General features: G+C 51.0%; 6 protein-coding genes across 6 annotated transcripts; 3 read left to right on the top strand and 3 right to left on the bottom strand.

Moving 5' to 3' along the window:
* Positions 1 to 1,260: 1,260 nt before the first annotated feature.
* Positions 1,261 to 3,006, bottom strand: N7518_006015 (D-arabinono-1,4-lactone oxidase; the record flags this gene model as incomplete). The annotated part of the gene is made up of 1 exon (XM_057186942.1): positions 1,261 to 3,006. The coding sequence occupies one exon, from the start codon at positions 3,004 to 3,006 to the stop codon at positions 1,261 to 1,263; it is 1,746 nt and encodes a 581-aa protein (XP_057038645.1).
* A 510-nt stretch (positions 3,007 to 3,516) lies between these two features.
* Positions 3,517 to 9,544, bottom strand: N7518_006016 (putative gelsolin repeat protein; the record flags this gene model as incomplete). The annotated part of the gene is made up of 3 exons (XM_057186943.1): positions 3,517 to 3,769; positions 3,826 to 9,289; positions 9,388 to 9,544. 3 exons carry the CDS (start codon positions 9,542 to 9,544, stop codon positions 3,517 to 3,519), a joined length of 5,874 nt encoding a protein of 1,957 aa, XP_057038646.1.
* An 825-nt stretch (positions 9,545 to 10,369) lies between these two features.
* N7518_006017 (uncharacterized protein) lies at positions 10,370 to 11,183 on the bottom strand (the record flags this gene model as incomplete). The annotated part of the gene is made up of 6 exons (XM_057186944.1): positions 10,370 to 10,501; positions 10,562 to 10,642; positions 10,709 to 10,854; positions 10,902 to 10,918; positions 10,966 to 11,076; positions 11,125 to 11,183. 6 exons carry the CDS (start codon positions 11,181 to 11,183, stop codon positions 10,370 to 10,372), a joined length of 546 nt encoding a protein of 181 aa, XP_057038647.1.
* A 642-nt stretch (positions 11,184 to 11,825) lies between these two features.
* Positions 11,826 to 12,638, top strand: N7518_006018 (uncharacterized protein; the record flags this gene model as incomplete). The annotated part of the gene is made up of 2 exons (XM_057186945.1): positions 11,826 to 11,881; positions 11,981 to 12,638. The coding sequence occupies 2 exons, from the start codon at positions 11,826 to 11,828 to the stop codon at positions 12,636 to 12,638; spliced, it is 714 nt and encodes a 237-aa protein (XP_057038648.1).
* Positions 12,639 to 13,003: 365 nt separating this feature from the next.
* On the top strand, positions 13,004 to 14,821 carry N7518_006019 (GNAT family N-acetyltransferase; the record flags this gene model as incomplete). The annotated part of the gene is made up of 1 exon (XM_057186946.1): positions 13,004 to 14,821. One exon carries the CDS (start codon positions 13,004 to 13,006, stop codon positions 14,819 to 14,821), a length of 1,818 nt encoding a protein of 605 aa, XP_057038649.1.
* A 573-nt stretch (positions 14,822 to 15,394) lies between these two features.
* On the top strand, positions 15,395 to 17,912 carry drs1 (putative ATP-dependent RNA helicase DRS1; the record flags this gene model as incomplete). Its single annotated transcript, XM_057186947.1, has 2 exons — positions 15,395 to 17,155; positions 17,211 to 17,912. 2 exons carry the CDS (start codon positions 15,395 to 15,397, stop codon positions 17,910 to 17,912), a joined length of 2,463 nt encoding a protein of 820 aa, XP_057038650.1.
* Between the last annotated feature and the right edge of the window lie 204 nt (positions 17,913 to 18,116).

Below are 18,116 nucleotides of genomic sequence, written 5' to 3' on the forward strand. Positions count from 1 at the left end.
AAAGCGGGGTGATATTCCCCTGATTATGTATCCGATTAGGGCTGTTCTGTCTTGATGCCTCTATCTTCGTACAATATTACCCTGGTACTGCCTGCATTCTCGCACAGAATCAAGTGTGCAATGATCAGATCCAGCCCTAATCTGAACAGTTGTCTAGGCTAGATCTTTGCATTGATCTCTCGTTTGTACGGTGGCAGTGTAATGTGTGAGGTATACTAAGTATACATACCAGGCAGCACAGTGCTCAGCTCGAGCTGCAATACCATACAGGGTGTCACTGATCTATAAAGTACATCTGTACTCTCTCTTCCTTTCCCCCACCCCTCATATCGAGCAGAAGAATATCAATCCTGAATCCCCGGTTTGCCGGTTGTCTAGACCGTGGAATGCAATGAAATCAATGGACCTGTATAGACCTGTGCAATGTGTAAGATAGGTTTGTTGGGTTTTCTATACATGGACTATCTCAAGGTCTCTCAGCTGTGACAAGACAGGGAACAGGGAACAGGGGACAAGGGACAAGGACAAGACACGGACACACAGCACAGTGTGATTCTTTCCTCCCCGATCCATAGAAACAAGATAATCTATTCTGCGTAAATTGGCCACGGTGTGTACAAGAATGGAACAACTATTGACTGCTGTATGTTGTATGCATATTTTCAAAAGCAAAAAAGCAGACAAACCTCGCCCTATCGAAAGGCTTATGGGCACCTGCATCAAACATGCAGACTCGTTCACCGACAGATTCCAATTTCAAGTTAAAGACCACGAGGCCATAAAATTTCTCTGGTTTAGCCTTGGCAAATGGAAAATGGTGGGGTGAAAAAAAGCAAAACAAGGGTAAAAGCAGGGGAATATGCAATATGCAATATGTAATATCCCTCTATATGTTCCATATAGGAAGGAGATCTAAAAAAAGCCCTCATTTTTGGGGAAACAGTTGGAGGATTCGAAGCCTGAACATCCTCAAATGTCAGATTTGCCAACCAATTGTAATTTATCATCCCCAAATTGCTTCGAACAAAGGGGGAGAAGAAAAAGAAAAAAGAGGAAAAAAAACGAAAGTGACGGGGATAATCACCAAATTAGCCCGTAGAGCCAATAAGCACCCCAATAAGCCACAACACAGCCCGGGAATGGACCAGTCAGAACAATCACCGATAGATCAGCAGATGCAAAAGCAACGGAATAATCAGGACTCGCACACCCGGAAACAAGAGATTGTTTGCTTTCGACCGGAGCCTGATTTCTCTCCTCTCACACCCCCGGTCCGTCGGGGAGCAATATGCTCGCTTCACCCCTGGCAAGCAAATCAAAGCTCTCCTCGCTGCTCGCCGTCCCAGGTGGACTAGGAGAGTGATCTGGCGGTAATGGATACAGGCTCTTCTCCATATCCAGCGCATCAAAAGGGTGTCGCTGAGCCTGAGCCTGCCATTGGCGATCCCCTACCCATTCGACGCCATCGCCGACGCCACTAATGTCTACCCTGCGACGTTCGTGCTCGCGCTCGAGGAGGGGCAGCCGCTCGCCTGCAGGTGCTGCGCTTCCCTGCCCGAGTTCCAGGGGCAGGTGACGCCGATGCCATTCGCCCACGAACATCCCGTCAGCATCGACCTCCGAACGCACTTTAATCCACGACTCCATATCTGACCCGTACGAGGCGACCAGCTCGTGTGAGTTTGTGTGGAAGTTCTTCGCCCAGTGTGGCTTCCCACCCATATCCCGCATCAGCCATTCGAAGGCTTCGTAGTAGCGTTCTTTACACGGCGGGTCGCGGAGGTAGGGACGATAAAGCGTTGCGTTGAGGTAGAGCGTCGGGCCGTCGCGACACGTCGGGTCCAGGAATGGACGGGGCTTGGTGTTCAGCGAGGTGTCAGACACTCGCACTTCGATCGGACAGTGCACGTACAGTCCCTTGGATGAGAAGGGGATGCGCGCGGTCTCCATGTCGCCGTGCAGCCAGGCGGAAAGCCTACCGATGGCCTCGGGGCCCTTTTCCAGCGGGAGAGCCCATTCGTTAACGAACTGCGAATACAGACAGTTCATTAACAATCCCTCGCGCGCGGGCTCAACGGCCTCGGTGACGACCGACCCGGCCCGGAAGCCGTACTGCATACCAAAGACGAACCATTCGACCCACGGCAGGATGCGCGGGACGTACAAGGACAGCGCGAGGAGGTTATGGTAGATGTGGTAGCCGACCGAGTCGCCGTAGAAGGTTTTCGGCGGAGCGCGCAGCGGGAGGTCGGTTTTATCAGCACGCCAGACAACAGCGCCTTTCGCATAAGGCATCCACCACACGCGCACAAACTCACGCGATGTCCACAGACCCGTCGACCATTCATCCAGCACGCGAGCGAGCGAATACCGCTCCTGGCGCCAAGCGATCTTGAACGTGGGCGCCGCCTTGAAGGTGACCTCGACGACGATCCCAAGCGCTCCGAGCGATACCAGCCCCGCGCGGAACAGGTCTGGGTTGTTTGTCGGGCTGCAGCGGACGTGCTGGCCATTGGCGAGTACCAGGCCGAGCGAGTCGATGCATTCTGACACCAGGCCGTGGCGAAGGGAACTGCCGTGGGTGCCAGTGGCGATGACGCCTGCTATGGACTGGCTGTCGATGCTGCCGAGGTTCTCGAGTGTCAAGCCATGTTTGTCCAGTTCTCTTCCCAGCACGTGCAATCGTATCCCCGCTTCGACGGTTACCGAGCCGGTTGACGGGTCAACGTGGAGGATGCGATTGAAGTCGTCGAGGTTGACGAGCCAGGACGAGGTGCAGGTCAAATCGGAGGGCGAGTGGCCGCTGCCGACTGTTACGATGCGGCGACGACAGCGACGGGCGAGAGTCACTAGCTGTTGGATCTCGGGAATGGTTTGTGGGCGAATGTACAACTCCGGGCGCGAAAAGAATGTCTTGGCCCATGTGTGATGCAAATGATCGGTCGATGCGCGGAAGGGTAGCGCGGGGTCGAGCTTCGAGAGCTCGCGAAGGATGGAGGGGTCCATGACTCGAATATTTACATTGCCATGAGGAAGAGACGAATGTAAGAATGGAGGAATTATTCACAAGTCCGATCGAACGATCGAAAGATCGAGGATGGCGACATTCCAGATCGGATGATTTTTCTTTTATCTCCGATCGGTTTTCCGTTCCCGTCCATAACCATCTCATCCATGGGATTGTACCTTGAATATCCTAAATTATCCGACTAATCAGATGTTTACGTGTTGATTTCTATGTTGTATATGTAATTTCAAAAATAAGAAAAGCCTAGGTAATAGGCAGCCTCGGTATGAAACTTGAATTGCTAAAAATGCCTAAACACACCATCAAATGCGAAATCCCCCTATCTACATCCCAACAGTCCCCAGATGCTCCAGTTCCCTCCATGGCGCAAATATGGCACAAGTACACAGGACTCCGAAATGCTCTGTAAAGTCTGTACAAAACCGAAATATGCACAAATTCAAAGCAGAAGCCCCCCCAAAAATCAGATAAAAAACGCAAGATATCACTCAATTCTCCTCTGGTGATCGAATCGCCTCGATAACAACGTCCAGAGAGAACACGAAAGGCGCATGCTGGGCACGTGGGTTCCATTTGCGGAATGCGCTTTGGCAGCGGTCGGGGATGCCGCCGAGGGCCACGTAACTCTTGGGGATGAATGGTCGGTCCTGGAGGGATGTGGCAAGAATACCATATTCATGCGCGAAGACCACTGCCGAGGCGAAATCGGCAGACTTCTGTGAGGCTTGCTCACCGACAATACTGTGAGGGAATTAGCATCAGTCAAGTGGAGGGCATTGTCGTACGGTAGTACTTACACGTAGATCTCAAAGAAGGTGTCCAGAACGTAAACATCTTTCTCGACGATGTCTCGGTAGCAGAATGGCTCGATTTCTTGAACGCAATCGTTGGCATTGACCACTGGTGCACCCGCGCCCGGACGGCGGATATTCCAGAAACGAGTTGGCGGGTTCACTTCGTGGTCGACGCGGAGGAGTCGCATGCCGAAGTGGTTGTACTTCGGCTTGAGCTTCCAGTAATCCTGGCACATGTGCGGTGCGGCCTCTCTGGGCCCTGCGAAGACATCGAAGAAATCGTCGGGCTCTTCACCCTCGGTGACTTCTTCGAACTCTCCAGTCAGACCTAGGTCCATGCCGATAAGTCGGGCTGCACCGGTCTCTTCAGGGCCACTGCCTTTGCCCTTCCATAGGTAGAGCTTGCCAAACGGAGCAGAGACAACGTAAGGGAAACCAGAGCAGAGATTGCGCAGCGAGTAATCTACTTCATCGAAGGTCATCTCGCCCAAGTGTTTCCGGCCACAAAGCATGTAGAGAGCCGATGAATTGTGGCGGGAGCTGGATCCCCGACGCGTGATCATAATGCCACCAAGCGCTTGGATGAACCGCCTGGGCTCATTGCCTTGTCGAATGATTTGCAACTTGGAGCTATTTTCACGAGCGACTTTGCGTGCGAACGGCTGTTCATTATCCACCGAGGCGTCGGGGACATCGTCTCCACGCCAAAGGTATACTTCCGAAACGTTGCCTCGTTCGGTCTCGAATATATGCACGCAGAGATACATGCTGCCTTGGTATAGGATGTACTCCAGGTGGGAAGGAAGTTCCTGACGCCTCCCATCACCTGTGAGCTCCCAGATATGTAGCTTCACGGTCCTGATCTTAACATCATCCGGCTTACGCATTACCATCAGCTGGGGATCAATGTCCATGCGGTTTCGAGCGTTAGGGATTGTCTTGAAGAAGCCCGCAATTACCTCACGTGCCTCACTAGCTTGCGCCACTAGTGATGGAGCGGACATCTTTCTTGAAAGTCTGCGCGGATTGGGTGGCTTATGGAGCATAACATCATCGTCTTTAGGAGGTACTGGCGGGGAGGGATGGCTCATGGGCCGTGAGACGGAACTGCGTGATGACTCGACGGTAACATCGGGGATGCTCTTCTCCTGACTCATAGGTGATTCTATTTGGTTCACTTTCTGGCTTGTTAGGAGAGCGTACGGTGATGAGGACGTAAACCGGTTTTGCTGGCCCCATTGTGTCTTTGTCGTTACAGGCAAGGGGGAGACGGGAGAATCAAACTTCGGCGGGACGGGTGGTCCGCTAGATGGACTCACCTCTCCAGGGCTTTCGGGGTCCCTGGGTGTCGCCTCAAGATTGGCGGAGGGAAACATGTCGAAATTCGTTGTTAGGGAAGGGGTCTGAAGAGCGCGCTGGAAATTACTTTCGGGTGTGGGCGTATCACGTTTGAGGGTATCCTGGGGAGGAGTGTTTACCTCCGGAAATTGCTCGGTGACTGCGCTGTCTGCACGGGGGGTTTTGATGTCAGGAACTGGGTCTTCATCAGACTGCGACAGGTACTCCGAATCGATGTCCAAGGACTCAACAGGGATTGTAGGAGTCTCTGGCGGGGTGGCTTCAGAGGAAATAGCACCAACCTCCTTAATAGCATTCCGAGCGGGCGGGGTCGAGACATCAATTGTCTGGGGAAGTCGTCTCTTCGGGCCTCTGGCACGACCCTTTGTGACGTGCGTGAGAGGCGCAGATGGCGAGGCAGGGTTACTCGGCGCTGAGACAGGGGTTGCCAGTTGCTTCTTCGGTCCGTCACCGGCAGGCGCGCCACGAGAAAGTAGGCCAGCTAGCGCAGGGTTGATTCGGCCCGCCAATTTGCTTTTAGGTGCTAGAGTTGGAGTCACAGTAGCCTCTGCAACAGGTGCCGGTGGCCATTGACGAACTGGGCGGAGTGTCCTGACTGAGGGTTCCTGCATCTTCACCATGCTATGCTCAATTGGTGTAACGGCTTTGGGGGTTTCCTCCTGTTTCACTGAAGATACCACCTCGGGGGTTTGCTTGTAGTCGCTCGCCGCGGGGATTGTCTCCTCTGGCTCATCGCTGGGATCATCGGCAGGGAACGGTGAGAACGGCTGTGATTGTTGAGATGTACGCGAGGAACTGGTGTCTTTCAAGGGCCAGCCCGGCTCATCATTAGCAGGGAATGGCGACAATGGTTGTTGTTCCCGAGAAGCTCTCGATGAAACGATTCCCTTGAAAGATGAATTAGGGGACGACAATGGTTTGTCCGAAGCACGAGAAGCAAAGCTTTTAGCAGGCGATGTCGGCTCGTCATTGGCAGCATATGGCGACAATGGTTGTTGATCCTGAGAAGCTCTCGATGAAACGATTCCTTTGAAAGATGAATTCGGGGAGGACAATGCTTTGTCCGAAGCACGAGAAGCAAAGCTTTTAGCAGGCGATGTCGGCTCATCATCGGCAGCATATGGCGACAATGGTTGTTGTTCCTGGGAAGCTCGCGATGAACCGATGCCTTTGATAGATGACTTCGGGGACGACAATGGTCTGTCCTGCGAAATTCGAGAAGCAAAGCTTTTAGTAGGCGATACCGGCTCACCCACAAGTGGCTGCTTGATGCTGTTTGCCCGGGTCATATTTTGTCGCATAGTAATTGCTTCTGGTACGAACTCAGTTTGTCTTGGTGGCGCATCCTGCTCTCCAGCAGTATTCCGTCTGATGGAGCCCCCGCCGGCTTTCATTTCATCTTTGCGTACCACAAGGCTCTTCCTAAATTCATCAACTCGCTCGGTCTTCTTTGGTCCGCCGGTGTTATTCAGCGCAGCTTTGCCTAGTAGGATATTGCCCTTGAGCGCATCAGGAGGAACGTAGCTGCGAGGTTCAATCTTTTTGAGGCGTCCAAATACATTTTTAAATTCTGGTTCTTTGTCCTCTCCGTTGTCTTTGACGACTTCTCGTTTTCGCAGGTTTGCTCGGAAGTCCAGCACGGGAGACTGTGGCTTCACCATGGGTGAAATGGGCACCCGCGAAGAAGTAGAGATGGAAAAGTTTGGTTTGGGGCTCAAAGAGTCGGGAGGGTCCCTGCGAGTGGGAGTAGATTGAGGCTCGGACTCTTCAGATGCAGGTAGTTCTTGCGAATCATTCTCCGTTTCAACGGGAGAAGTAGACTTGGGTTCCTCCGCTGGTGCGTCGCTTGATAGGGCATTGAGAGATTCCTCGACAGGCGATGGAGAAGCTGGGGTTTCCTCTTCTGTTTGTCCAGCGTCAGGGCCACCGAGAACTGACGGAGATTGTGGAACTATCTCCTTCGATTTGCCATCGGGGGTTCCGGGGATTGTGGAACCAGAAATACTGGGTTTCTTGGATGAAAACTCCGACGGAGATTCAGGAACGGTAGCAATGCTTCCAGAAACTGAGTGACCAGAGACACTGGGCCTCTTGAGTGGGAATTCCGAGGGAGGATCTGAGATGGAGTTCCTATGAAGTGATGAACCCGCACTGAGGGGCTTCTTGAGAGGGAATCCCAAGGGAGACTCGGGTGCGGTGTCTTTGAGCTTGCCTTCAGGACTTCCACTAACTGACCCTCCAGCGGTCCCAGGTCTCTTGAGTGGGAAATCCACCGGGGTCTCTGAGACAGAGTCCCTGTGGAGTGACGAACCCGCACTGAGGGGCTTCTTGAGAGGGAATCCCAAGGGAGACTCGGGTACTGCATCTCTGAGCTTGCCTTCGGGGCTTCCACTGACTGACCCTCCAGGGGTGCCGGATTTCTTGAAAGGGAATTCCGAGGGAGGATCTGAGACGGAGTTCCTGTGAAGAGACGAGCCTGAGACACCAACTTTCTTCAGAGGGAATCCTATAGGAGACTCAGGATCCTTGATAGGGGTCGTAGGAACCGATGGACCAGGGATACCAATCTTCTTCAGAGGGAATCCTATTGGAGACTCTGGAACACCATCTTTGATAGGGCTTGTAGGAAGCGATGGAACAGAGAGACCAGGTAGTTTTGTATGAGTTCCTGGCGGGGGTGTTCGCATCAAACCGAGAGGGGTAACTTCCTTGAAATTGTTGACTCGTCCCAAATCCACGCTACCTTTCGACTGTCGGTCTTTGGCCCAGTTGGGCTGCGAGGGGGGTCTGCTGGTTTGTCGTGGTAGCTCGGGTCGGTTGAGGGCACTCTCCAACCAAGAAGCCTTGTTGGGGCTCCAGCGCCTGGGGTCCATTGTTTTCGAGACAAACGGACCTTGAGATTCACTGCCTTCTGCGGTGGCAGAGCTAGCAGAGCGAGAGTGACCAGGTCGGAATGATTTTCCTGGGCTGTCAAAATTCACACTGTCTTTATCCGCTGTGGTTGGTCGTTCGGGTGTCTCGGTGGCTGCCTCGCTGTGGCTGGAGCCTGGTCGTTGTAGGAGAGTTGAAGGGTCACGATTGATTCGTCCAAGAGTTGGAGGGGTCATTTCACTCAAACTTGGACCAGCCACACTGCTGCGGTTTGACACAATGGAATTTGACCGCCCAAGCCCCTGTGGAGTTTGTGCACTCCACCTTTTTGACACACTATCTGATCTTCTCATCATAGCACTCTGAACAAAGCCTCCCAGGCCCTTGGTGGGTGAGGTCGACCGTGTTCGCTCTGGTGACATCCGCCGCTGGGTAGGAGACGGCGACATGGACTCCTCCAACGAGGAATCATTCTGTCGAGGCTCGAGCTTCGGAGTCTCTGACAGGTGCACTGGCGACCCCAGTCCAGTGGCCGAAACCGACGATACAGAGAAGCGATGGCTCATGTTGCTATCGCGAGAACCAGTCCTCGGGGGCGACGATGATGTCTCTTCTACTGCTTCCTGTTGATCTAGTTCGGTATTTGGGTCTTCGACCACCTCGGGCTCTTGATGCTCCACAATCACGTCTGTTTGGCTATCCATCTGTTCCTCTTTCTCACTGTGTACTGTCGACTCAGCCCCGCGGTCCGGTGATGGAGGGAGCACAGGGGCATCCTTCCTGGGCTGCGGGAATCCGAATTGGAGTTTAGACAGTGTATTCTCATCCGATGCCGTAGACAAATTTCTCAGGTGGCTTGCACGAGTTGGGGAGCGAGTTGGGGATGTTGAAGCGGGTGACATGCCGAAGTCCCGTGAGGAGGGGCGTTGCTGCCATGACAAAGTCCCTGCGCGGTTGCGAGACATGGGTAGTCGTGTCCGCGAGGGAGAATCTAATCCGAGATCCAATCCGAGATCCGGGATTGATCCCCGCCGCTTGTCGGCATCGGAGGGCTCCATGTCTTGACTCGAATCCACGCTCGGGATTGGTGGCTCGGGTCCTGGGGTTTGCGGTGTTTTCAGCGTTGGCTCAAGGAGTTCCGGAGGGTCGATCGACCGGGTGCTGATAGATGAAGTGCTCATTCGTGCGATATTGAGGGTGGATGAATCGTCGGTGAGGGCGAGTGATCGTGCACGCTCTGTTTTTTTGAGTCATCCAGATATCAGCACATTGTTGACCTGCAGCAGATGCCGTGACAGTGCAGAAATTGCCTGCATCAAGGGAAGGAGTATATACCAGCTCTCCGGGCTTGCCTTTCCTTCCGGCCCTGCAGGATCTCCTCCTCTAGTTTCTTGGTCCGCTCGTCGTCTTCCTTGTCACGGCGGTCGCCTAGTTCCCGGATGCGCTCAAGGAAATCATTGACATCCTCGGAACTCTCGGTGGGAGCAGCCATGATGTAAGACTCTCGGCGTTCATGCACGCCTCCTCAAACGAAACAAATGAGGGGGGAAGAGTTGTAGAGTGGAAGAAAGGCTGTGTTCTCCGCCCTGTTTAAATTAAATCGGGACTGGCGATGATCAACCAATTCATTGGCTCACACATCACTTTTTCATGGATCTTTTCAATCTATTTATCCTGTTGTTTTGCTATAATCCTATTATTTTTTCTAGACTATAGACATGGATAGATGCGTCTATACCGACCAAACCTGAATCCGTCACACATAGGAGTTTGTTTACTCTCATTATTTATGTGGAGCGATTGGGCCCCGCAGTTTTCTCTTTCCATGGCTTTTCCCTCGTTTTTCCCTGGTTCTTTTTGGTTTTCTTCTTTTCAGGGGTTAAAGGGATAAGTTGGGTCATGGTTGGGTCACAGTTGGGTCATATGTGGCTATTTTGGTATGGTTATATATATCAGTTTGTGCCTTGCATAACGTTAGGTTGTACTCCGCGCTCCGTACAGAGTCCATGAAAGGAGACACTTGTTACTGTTCAACTCTGTCTTTCTATTCTTTAACTCTAGTCTATCGGATATAGGCAGCCTGGTTCTTTTACAACTTAACATGTACTAGGCTATTCCTTTAGAACATAAAATGCACCGCATTGGAGATTTTTAGAATACGACCGAACGTTAGTTCAGATATAACAGGGGAAACAACACGGGTTGGCCAGATATATGAATAGATCAATCTAAAAACTTAACAAGATCACTTAAAATAACTATTAGATATCTTATAAGCGTGGATATCAAGAGAAAACACGCCGATTTCCCCTGCTCACTAGTAAAGGAACAGTCGGTCCTTGGCATCTTGTACCACCCATTCTAGACCTTCATTCAAATTCATGCCCGTCATTGCACTGCATGGCAAGATAGTCCACTTGTGTGTTTTGATTGAATCCAATTTGAGACGCTGCAGAGACATTAGCCTCCGGCAAACGGCATGAAATTCAAAGGAGGAACTTAGACCTACTTCTCGAACCTCCTGCTCGCCCATGCAATGTTCCACATCTGTCTTATTCAAGAATACCAATAGACTAGCTCCCGTAAGGCGCTGGTAGAATGGGTTCAGTTGACACTCTTAAGATTTGCGGGTTGGGGGTGGAAACGTCATCCGTACCTCTTCAAGAAGCAGACCCGAGAGCTCCTGTCGACAATCGTCAACCCGGAGTCGATCTGTGGCATCGACAACCCATACTAGCGTGTCTGTCTTTTCAAAATAGTTTTTCCAGTATGATCGGAGGGTTTTTTGTCCTCCAACATCCCCTAGTGTTGTCAGTACGCAGTCCCCACCAGAGACTGGGTAAGCTCACATATGTTGAGTTTGTATCTGCGCCGAGTTAGCATAGCTCGCGATATTAACAAGATTGAAATTACCCCATAAAGTCAATTGTCTTGATGATAAATCCTAGAGTCGGGCTAACCGTCGTAACATCCTCTTTCATAATTCGCTTGACGATGGTTGTCTTGCCGGCATTATCAAGACCCCTGCAATCATTAGCATCTCGGCCTGAACGACCCGATCAGAGTTCATACAGCATCAATATCCGCATTTCTTTATCCTTTAGGCGGGCTTTTCGAAGTATGGACAACATGGCTGCGAAAATATCCCGCAGAGTGTTTTTTTGGGAGTGTTGGAAAGGGAAAAATCTTGCCAGGCTCAAGATGGGGTTTGACGTGTCTATGGATCGGCCGATATTATATTCCTTCCCGTTACTACAACGTGACTTTATATTTAAATATATTTATCTGAATATCATGCTGGTGTATTTCCCCCTATATTTGATGGTTTTGATTCTCAGTAGGCACTGTATCGGACCTGCGTCTTGACGTGTTGGGGACCAGCTACACCCTGAACAGGTATTTTCGGTAGCCATTGGTAAAGACCACTTTGAAGGGATGTCAGATCTTGATGCGAGACCGCCACATATCACAAGCGACTACTTTAGGTCTACCGTAATTGGTATGGTATCCCTAAGTTGTATATCACATGGTTCATAACCATTGTATGTCTTTTTTGGTGTCTTTTGTACTAGTTTTTCAAGGATCTTTATATGGTAGGCAAGTTGATACAATTGTAGAGGTCTTGTATACTACCTGGCAATCTACCTCTAGGGCTACGTTTCCTAATCACGTCATTGACCGTCATGCTTCCACGATTGCCATATATTCCATCGCTCCCATCAATTTCAACAACTAACTACGGATTTATAGCTTCGCTTCGCTCCGCAACCATCATGGCTGAAGATATCTTAAGAAAAGAAGGCCTTCCTGCTACAACCCCAAGATACAGGTATCAAGATGTTGAACAATGTCTTAGATGCCTTGAACTTGAATCAAAGCGTTATAGGGAAGGCCAGTCATCATATATTATATTTGATCACTTAGATAGGCGTGCCTTCCGGGAAGATTTCAATGAGTTTGCAGACAGGCTACTTCAAAAAGCATTCTTGACTTATTACTTCTCCTCCCAAACTCTGATCCTCAGGGTGACGGTTTCTTCTATACACCAGACCTCATGGGGTACTTTCTCTGAAATATTTGCTTCTTGGCATAGGGCCCAGGAGAATCGTCTGGTACAAAGCGGGGGTGACGTCCAGGGGACCACAAGGGTGAAGAAACCAGATTGTAGCTGGAAGCCTGCAGGTTACCAACCTAACAGAGATGTAAAATGGCCAACGGTGGTTGTGGAGGCAGGGTGGTCTGAAACACTCAAGAAATTGAAGGAAGATGCTTCGTTCTGGCTCCATGAGTCAAACCAGCAAGTCCAAGTCATGTTGACTATAAGAACCACTGAGAGGGGGACTATCACCATTGAAAAATGGGCAGTGGACAGGAATTCCGTCAAGCCCGTTCAAAAGATGTGGATCGTTCGAAACCGAAATCACGATTCTCAAAACCATCAAATTTCGGGATCGATCCAGATTCCATTCCAGGAATGTTACCTCCGCGCGAAGAGGAACAGCGAAACAGATTTCGTCATGTCACACAGCGACATGCTTGATATTGCCCAAAGTGTCTGGCATTTCATGGACGAGCTGCCGCAATAACCACCCCCTCCCTCCTCCCTCTCCCTCACTCTCCTTCTTCGCCTATTCCACTCTCATCCTCCCATCTTCATCTCTCCGCCTGCCTCTCCGCCTGCCTCTCCGCCTTTCATCACTTCAATCATTTATTCTTCTCAGTCAGCATATTCGCAACACAGAACGTGCTCTGCAGTCAGTCTCGTGACTACAGTACATCACATTATTCAGGTACGCTTGCTACCGAACATTTTATGCCGCACTCTTTGAGTAACAAACACAATGCCACCCCCAGGTGACACACGTGCCGAACAAACCAAAGAAGCGGTATGAGTGATGTTCTAGAATCCCGGCTGACTCAAAATCTACCAGAAACTCTTATTCAAATCGATATGGCAGAGGAGGTTGAAATATCTATGCCATTCCGGGATAGGAATGCTGCCTCTCGGAAGTCGCCTGAGAAACCCAACAAGCCAAAATCGACAGTGCTCTCAAATACCTCTAGTTCAGCCATGCTTGAGGCTTTTGAGTCCATGGATGAGACGGGGAGAAACAAGCTGATACAGAGCTTAGACAATCTGAGCTGGGCACAGACTTGGGATTTGTCCAAACAGTTTGACAAACGCAGGAGAAAGAGGATGCCTGTGCAGCAGCCTCTCTTCGGCATGGACAACGACAGTCACTCTTGCCCTGAGATGCTTCCCGCAGCGAGGGATGGACCTGGGGCCGATCTGAGCAGCAGTGTCTATAAGTCGCTCGCAAAGCCCAGGAATGCCGAAGGTGTTGAGGAACCTGAGCCATGGGCAGCTGACCCACCCGAGTTCATTCCTAATGATGAACTTGGAGAAATCGAAAAGAAGGCCAAATCGTCCAACAATGTGGACATTCGGACCCAGCGTAATGTCCGACAGAAAATTCAAGCCAAGGCATACGCAAAATCCCGCCGTATCTTCCCAATTGTCCAGGGTGGAATCCTCACGCTCACATCAGAATGCAACGAAGCTGTTTATGAGCCTGATCGAACTCTTCCTGATGATTGCACTTGGGACATCCAAGAAGCAGATAATCAGTGGCGAGAACTCAAACACAGGATTTCATCGTTTGATCTTCCTAACGCGAGCGTCAGAGAGCAGTTTCGCAGCTGGTGGAATCAGCTTCCGGCAGGAAGCCGGGTTGATATCTTTCATGTTGCCTTCTTTGACGGAACCGCGATGCCCGATGGGCAGCATTCTATGATTCTGCCTGACATCAAGCATATCCCCACCCCCAGGAACATGAAAGACGAGCAGACACGCCTTCATTGGCACGAGACATCGGAAGGCTATGTCTACAACCTGGGAAAGGTCAACCAAAGACGAATAAAGAAAGAGCAGGAACAACAAGAGCACCTGCGTCGCACTGCGGCTCACCGCGCCTGGCTAGCACTACCACCAGATTCAAAGGTCGTTCCACCCGGCATCTATCTGCGCCCTGCAGAACAGTATGATACTTCTTCTATCCTTGAAATCATGAAGTGGTATGCACAAAACTCAGCTTTGGGTAGCAAACTCCAGTCTATGGAGGCGAATGAGTTTGAGGAGCTCCTTCAATTTTGCCGGGATAACAATCTCCCCTTCGTTGTGGCTGCCCGACGTCCGCCGGTACGCTTGTGCCGCAACCAGATTGACCCTGTGGTTGGCTACGCCTATGTCGAATTCCATCAGCACGGCAATAGTGCTGACAAGCACATGGGTGAACTGCATGTCTTCGTCCAAAAGGGCAACAAGAATCAGCACATCGGACGGGCACTGGTCGATATGGTCCTCTCTTGCTTTGATGGGACCTATAAGCAAAGCACCGATTATGAGTTTGACCAAACCGGCACAGTGCAGTATGGTGAGGGTTATGGCCACCCCCTCACATCAATGGTTTGCGCCATTGCAACGTCTGCGGAAGCTGAGGAGAATGCCTGGATCAAGAAGTGGTTGGAGAGGGACTTTGGCTTTAAGGACAAGGGCGCACTCGAGAATGCGAGGGTGGAGAGTGGCAATGGGTGGGTCTTATCTTGTGTTTTCACTTTCAGCTTGGTGCATTTACTGACGCCTATTCTTAGTTTCGACCTTACTTACATGGCCCGTCGCCTCAAGGCCACACATGTGACCAATAACCGACCCCAGGCTCAAGTCCAGCCCCAGGATAGTGCTACCCATGCGATACTCAACTACCTCTGATGAGCCTGCGAATGAACGAGAATATGGACGGAGATCATCTTCGGGAGATTTGGCGACAGGGAGAGAACGACAGTCTGGAAGGAAAAGAGAAACAGAAACAGAAACAGAAACAGAAAAATCGGAGAAGAAAATGAGATAAATGAGAGACAGATGAATCTGTGTCCAGAATCTTTGGGATGTCTCACCAAAAAAACAAGATCGATGTGGAAAGGGCATACGGGGGGAATAATGAGCAAGGAGGAATGCCTACTTAGGTAGCAGTTGATTGAAACAGTATGCCTTTATTGATTCTTTCTTTCTTAATAGGCTTGTAGTAATGGGATAGAACATCAACTAGGCAGCCGTGGAGTAGTGCCGGTGACAATCATCTCAAAGCGGTTGATTATGTCATCTGAAATTTTCTTGTCACCGCCCGGGGAACTTTTTTTTTGCATGTTGATCCATTTCTTCTCGGCGAGATTGAGTTGCTTGCACAGTGTTTGGGGGTCTAGAATTTTCTATTAAGACTGTTTGAGAGAGTGTGGAAGGCATCCAGCTACCAAAACTTCACTGGAATTCGCGCCAGCCCCCAAAATGGCTCCTCAATCGGCGAAGCGGAGTTCCGCCAAAGACGATGATTTCGTATTCACGCTTTCCGACGACGAGAACGAACCCCCTGTCGAAGAAGAAGATGACGACAACGAGATGCAGGACGATAATGCGCCGGCAACAGATAACAAAAAGCGCAAGCGCGAGGTCGAAGCAGTCAAGCCAAAGAACAAGAAGCAGAAGCAGCAGGAAAAGCTGCAATTGAAAAACTCCAAGAAGAATAAGAAGAATGCCGAGCCCGCAGCTGAACCCGAGTCCGAAGGGGAAGACGATGATGCGGCAGCGGATGCAACAGAAGATGACGGCGTCTTAAACCCCGAGTTCGAGTTCGATGTCGGCGGTGTCGCGAACCAGGGTGTCACTGAAGGCTTCGATGGTTGGGGTATTGATGACAACGAGAAGAAGCGTTCCGGCGACAAGAAAGCTGTCGATATTGACGATATCATTGAGCGGAGGCAGGCCAAGAAGGATGAGGCTGCTGCTAAGAAACAGAAAAAGAACGCTGTCGAGAAGGAAGGGAGCGCCAGCGCATCTGAAGACGATGCTGCATCGGGCGACGAAATGCCTGTTGACTTCAACGACGATGAGCTCATGGCTGACGATGCCTTCGGCATGGGCGCGGATGGCGAGGATGAGAGTGATGCCGAGGGCCCTGAGCCTGGCTCTGGGGACGAAGACGAGGAGGACGATGAGGACAAGGATGATAATGAGGATTCCGATGACGATGCTGCATCTGATAACGACTCTGTCGCCACACCCGTCGGTCACCCCGACGACATGGGCTCAGACCGAGAGTCCGATGTAGAGAGCGAGGTGGACGAGGAGGAAGCAGAGAAGCGCAAAGCGTTCTTTGCCCCCGAAGAAAAGGTCGACACCAAGGCCAACATGGCCAAGATGACTTTCCAAGAATTCAATCTTTCCCGTCCCATCCTTCGAGGTCTTGCCGCAGTTGGATTTACAGACCCGACTCCTATCCAACGCAAGGCGATTCCCGTTGCTCTGCTGGGCAAGGATATCGTCGGTAGTGCGGTGACTGGTTCAGGAAAGACCGCTGCCTTCATTGTTCCCATCCTCGAACGTCTCCTCTTCCGTCCCCGAAAGGTCCCTACAAGTCGTGTTGTGATTCTGATGCCCACTCGTGAGTTGGCTGTTCAATGTTACAATGTTTCCGTCAAACTGGCCACTTTCACAGACGTCACATTCTGTCAATTGGTTGGTGGTTTCAGTCTTCGCGAGCAGGAGAATGTGCTCAAAAAGCGCCCCGATGTCATCATTGCCACTCCCGGTCGTTTCATTGATCACATGCGCAACTCGCCCAGTTTCACAGTCGATACCCTGGAGATTTTGGTTCTTGATGAGGCCGATCGTATGCTTGAGGATGGTTTCGCCGATGAGTTGAACGAGATTCTCACCACGATTCCCAAATCTCGCCAGACTATGCTCTTCTCCGCGACGATGACAGACTCAATTGACAAACTTATTCGTGTTGGTATGAACCGCCCAATGCGCTTGATGGTTGATGCCAAGAAGCACACTGTATCCACCCTTATTCAAGAGTTCGTGCGTCTCCGTCCCGGACGGGAGGACAAGCGTCTCGGTTACCTTCTGTACCTGTGCAAAGAAGCTTACTCAAAGCGCGTTATTATCTTCTTCCGACAGAAGAAGGAAGCTCACCGCGTCCGTATCATTTTCGGCCTATTGGGCTTGAAGGCAGCAGAACTACACGGTAGTCTGAGCCAAGAACAGGTATGTAACAACAACTCTTGTCCTATATCTACCCTACCTCTAACCTCCCATGCAGCGTATCAAATCCGTCGAAAACTTCCGAGATGGCAAGGTTGCCTTCCTTCTCGCCACCGACGTTGCATCTCGAGGTCTCGATATCAAGGGTGTCGAGACCGTCATTAACTACGAGGCTCCCCAGAGCCACGAGATCTACCTGCATCGTGTTGGACGTACAGCCCGTGCCGGCCGCTCCGGTCGTGCGTGCACGATTGCCGCCGAGCCCGACCGCAAGGTCGTCAAGCTTGCCGTCCGCGCAGGCAAGGCCCAAGGCGCCAAGATCGTCAGTCGTGTGGTCGAGCAAGCCGTTGCCGACAGCTGGGCGCAAAAGGCCGAGGATATGGCCGACGAGGTTGCCGAGATCTTGCAAGAGGAGAAGACCGAGAAGCAGTTCTCTCAAGCGGAGATGCAATTCACCAAGGGCGAGAACCTCATGAAGCACGGAAACGAGATCATGTCGCGGCCGAAGCGGACATGGTTCGAGACCGAGAAGGACAAGAAGGTTTCTCGCAAGCTGGGTGCCGTCGAATTGAACGGTCCCAATACCAAGAGAAGCAATGTCAAGCTTAGCAATAAGGACAAGAAGCGTCTTGACGATGCGCAGATGAGACACGATGGTAATATCGGGTGGAAAAAGGGCAAGGGTGATGCTGAGTCTGCTAAGGATCCCAAGAAGGGCAAGGGTAAGGGCAAGCCGGGTTTCAAGAAAGGGAAGAAATAAGGGATGTATGAATCGTGTGTACAATTGAATACCATGCAAATAGCACTTGATATATAATTGCCTTGGCTATTAAGTGTACAAGTACAACATAACTACAACATACTACCTAGGGCTATGGTATATAAAAATAACCTCTCGTGGAGCTCCTCATCTCCAAATCCTCCACCAATCAAAGTCTTCTACCCCAATTTATGTCAAATCTCA

The sequence above is a fragment of the Penicillium psychrosexuale genome (genome assembly GCF_028828465.1).
Source record: "Penicillium psychrosexuale strain IBT 29551 chromosome Unknown utg000004l, whole genome shotgun sequence".
Classification (NCBI taxonomy): Eukaryota; Fungi; Ascomycota; class Eurotiomycetes; order Eurotiales; family Aspergillaceae; genus Penicillium; species Penicillium psychrosexuale.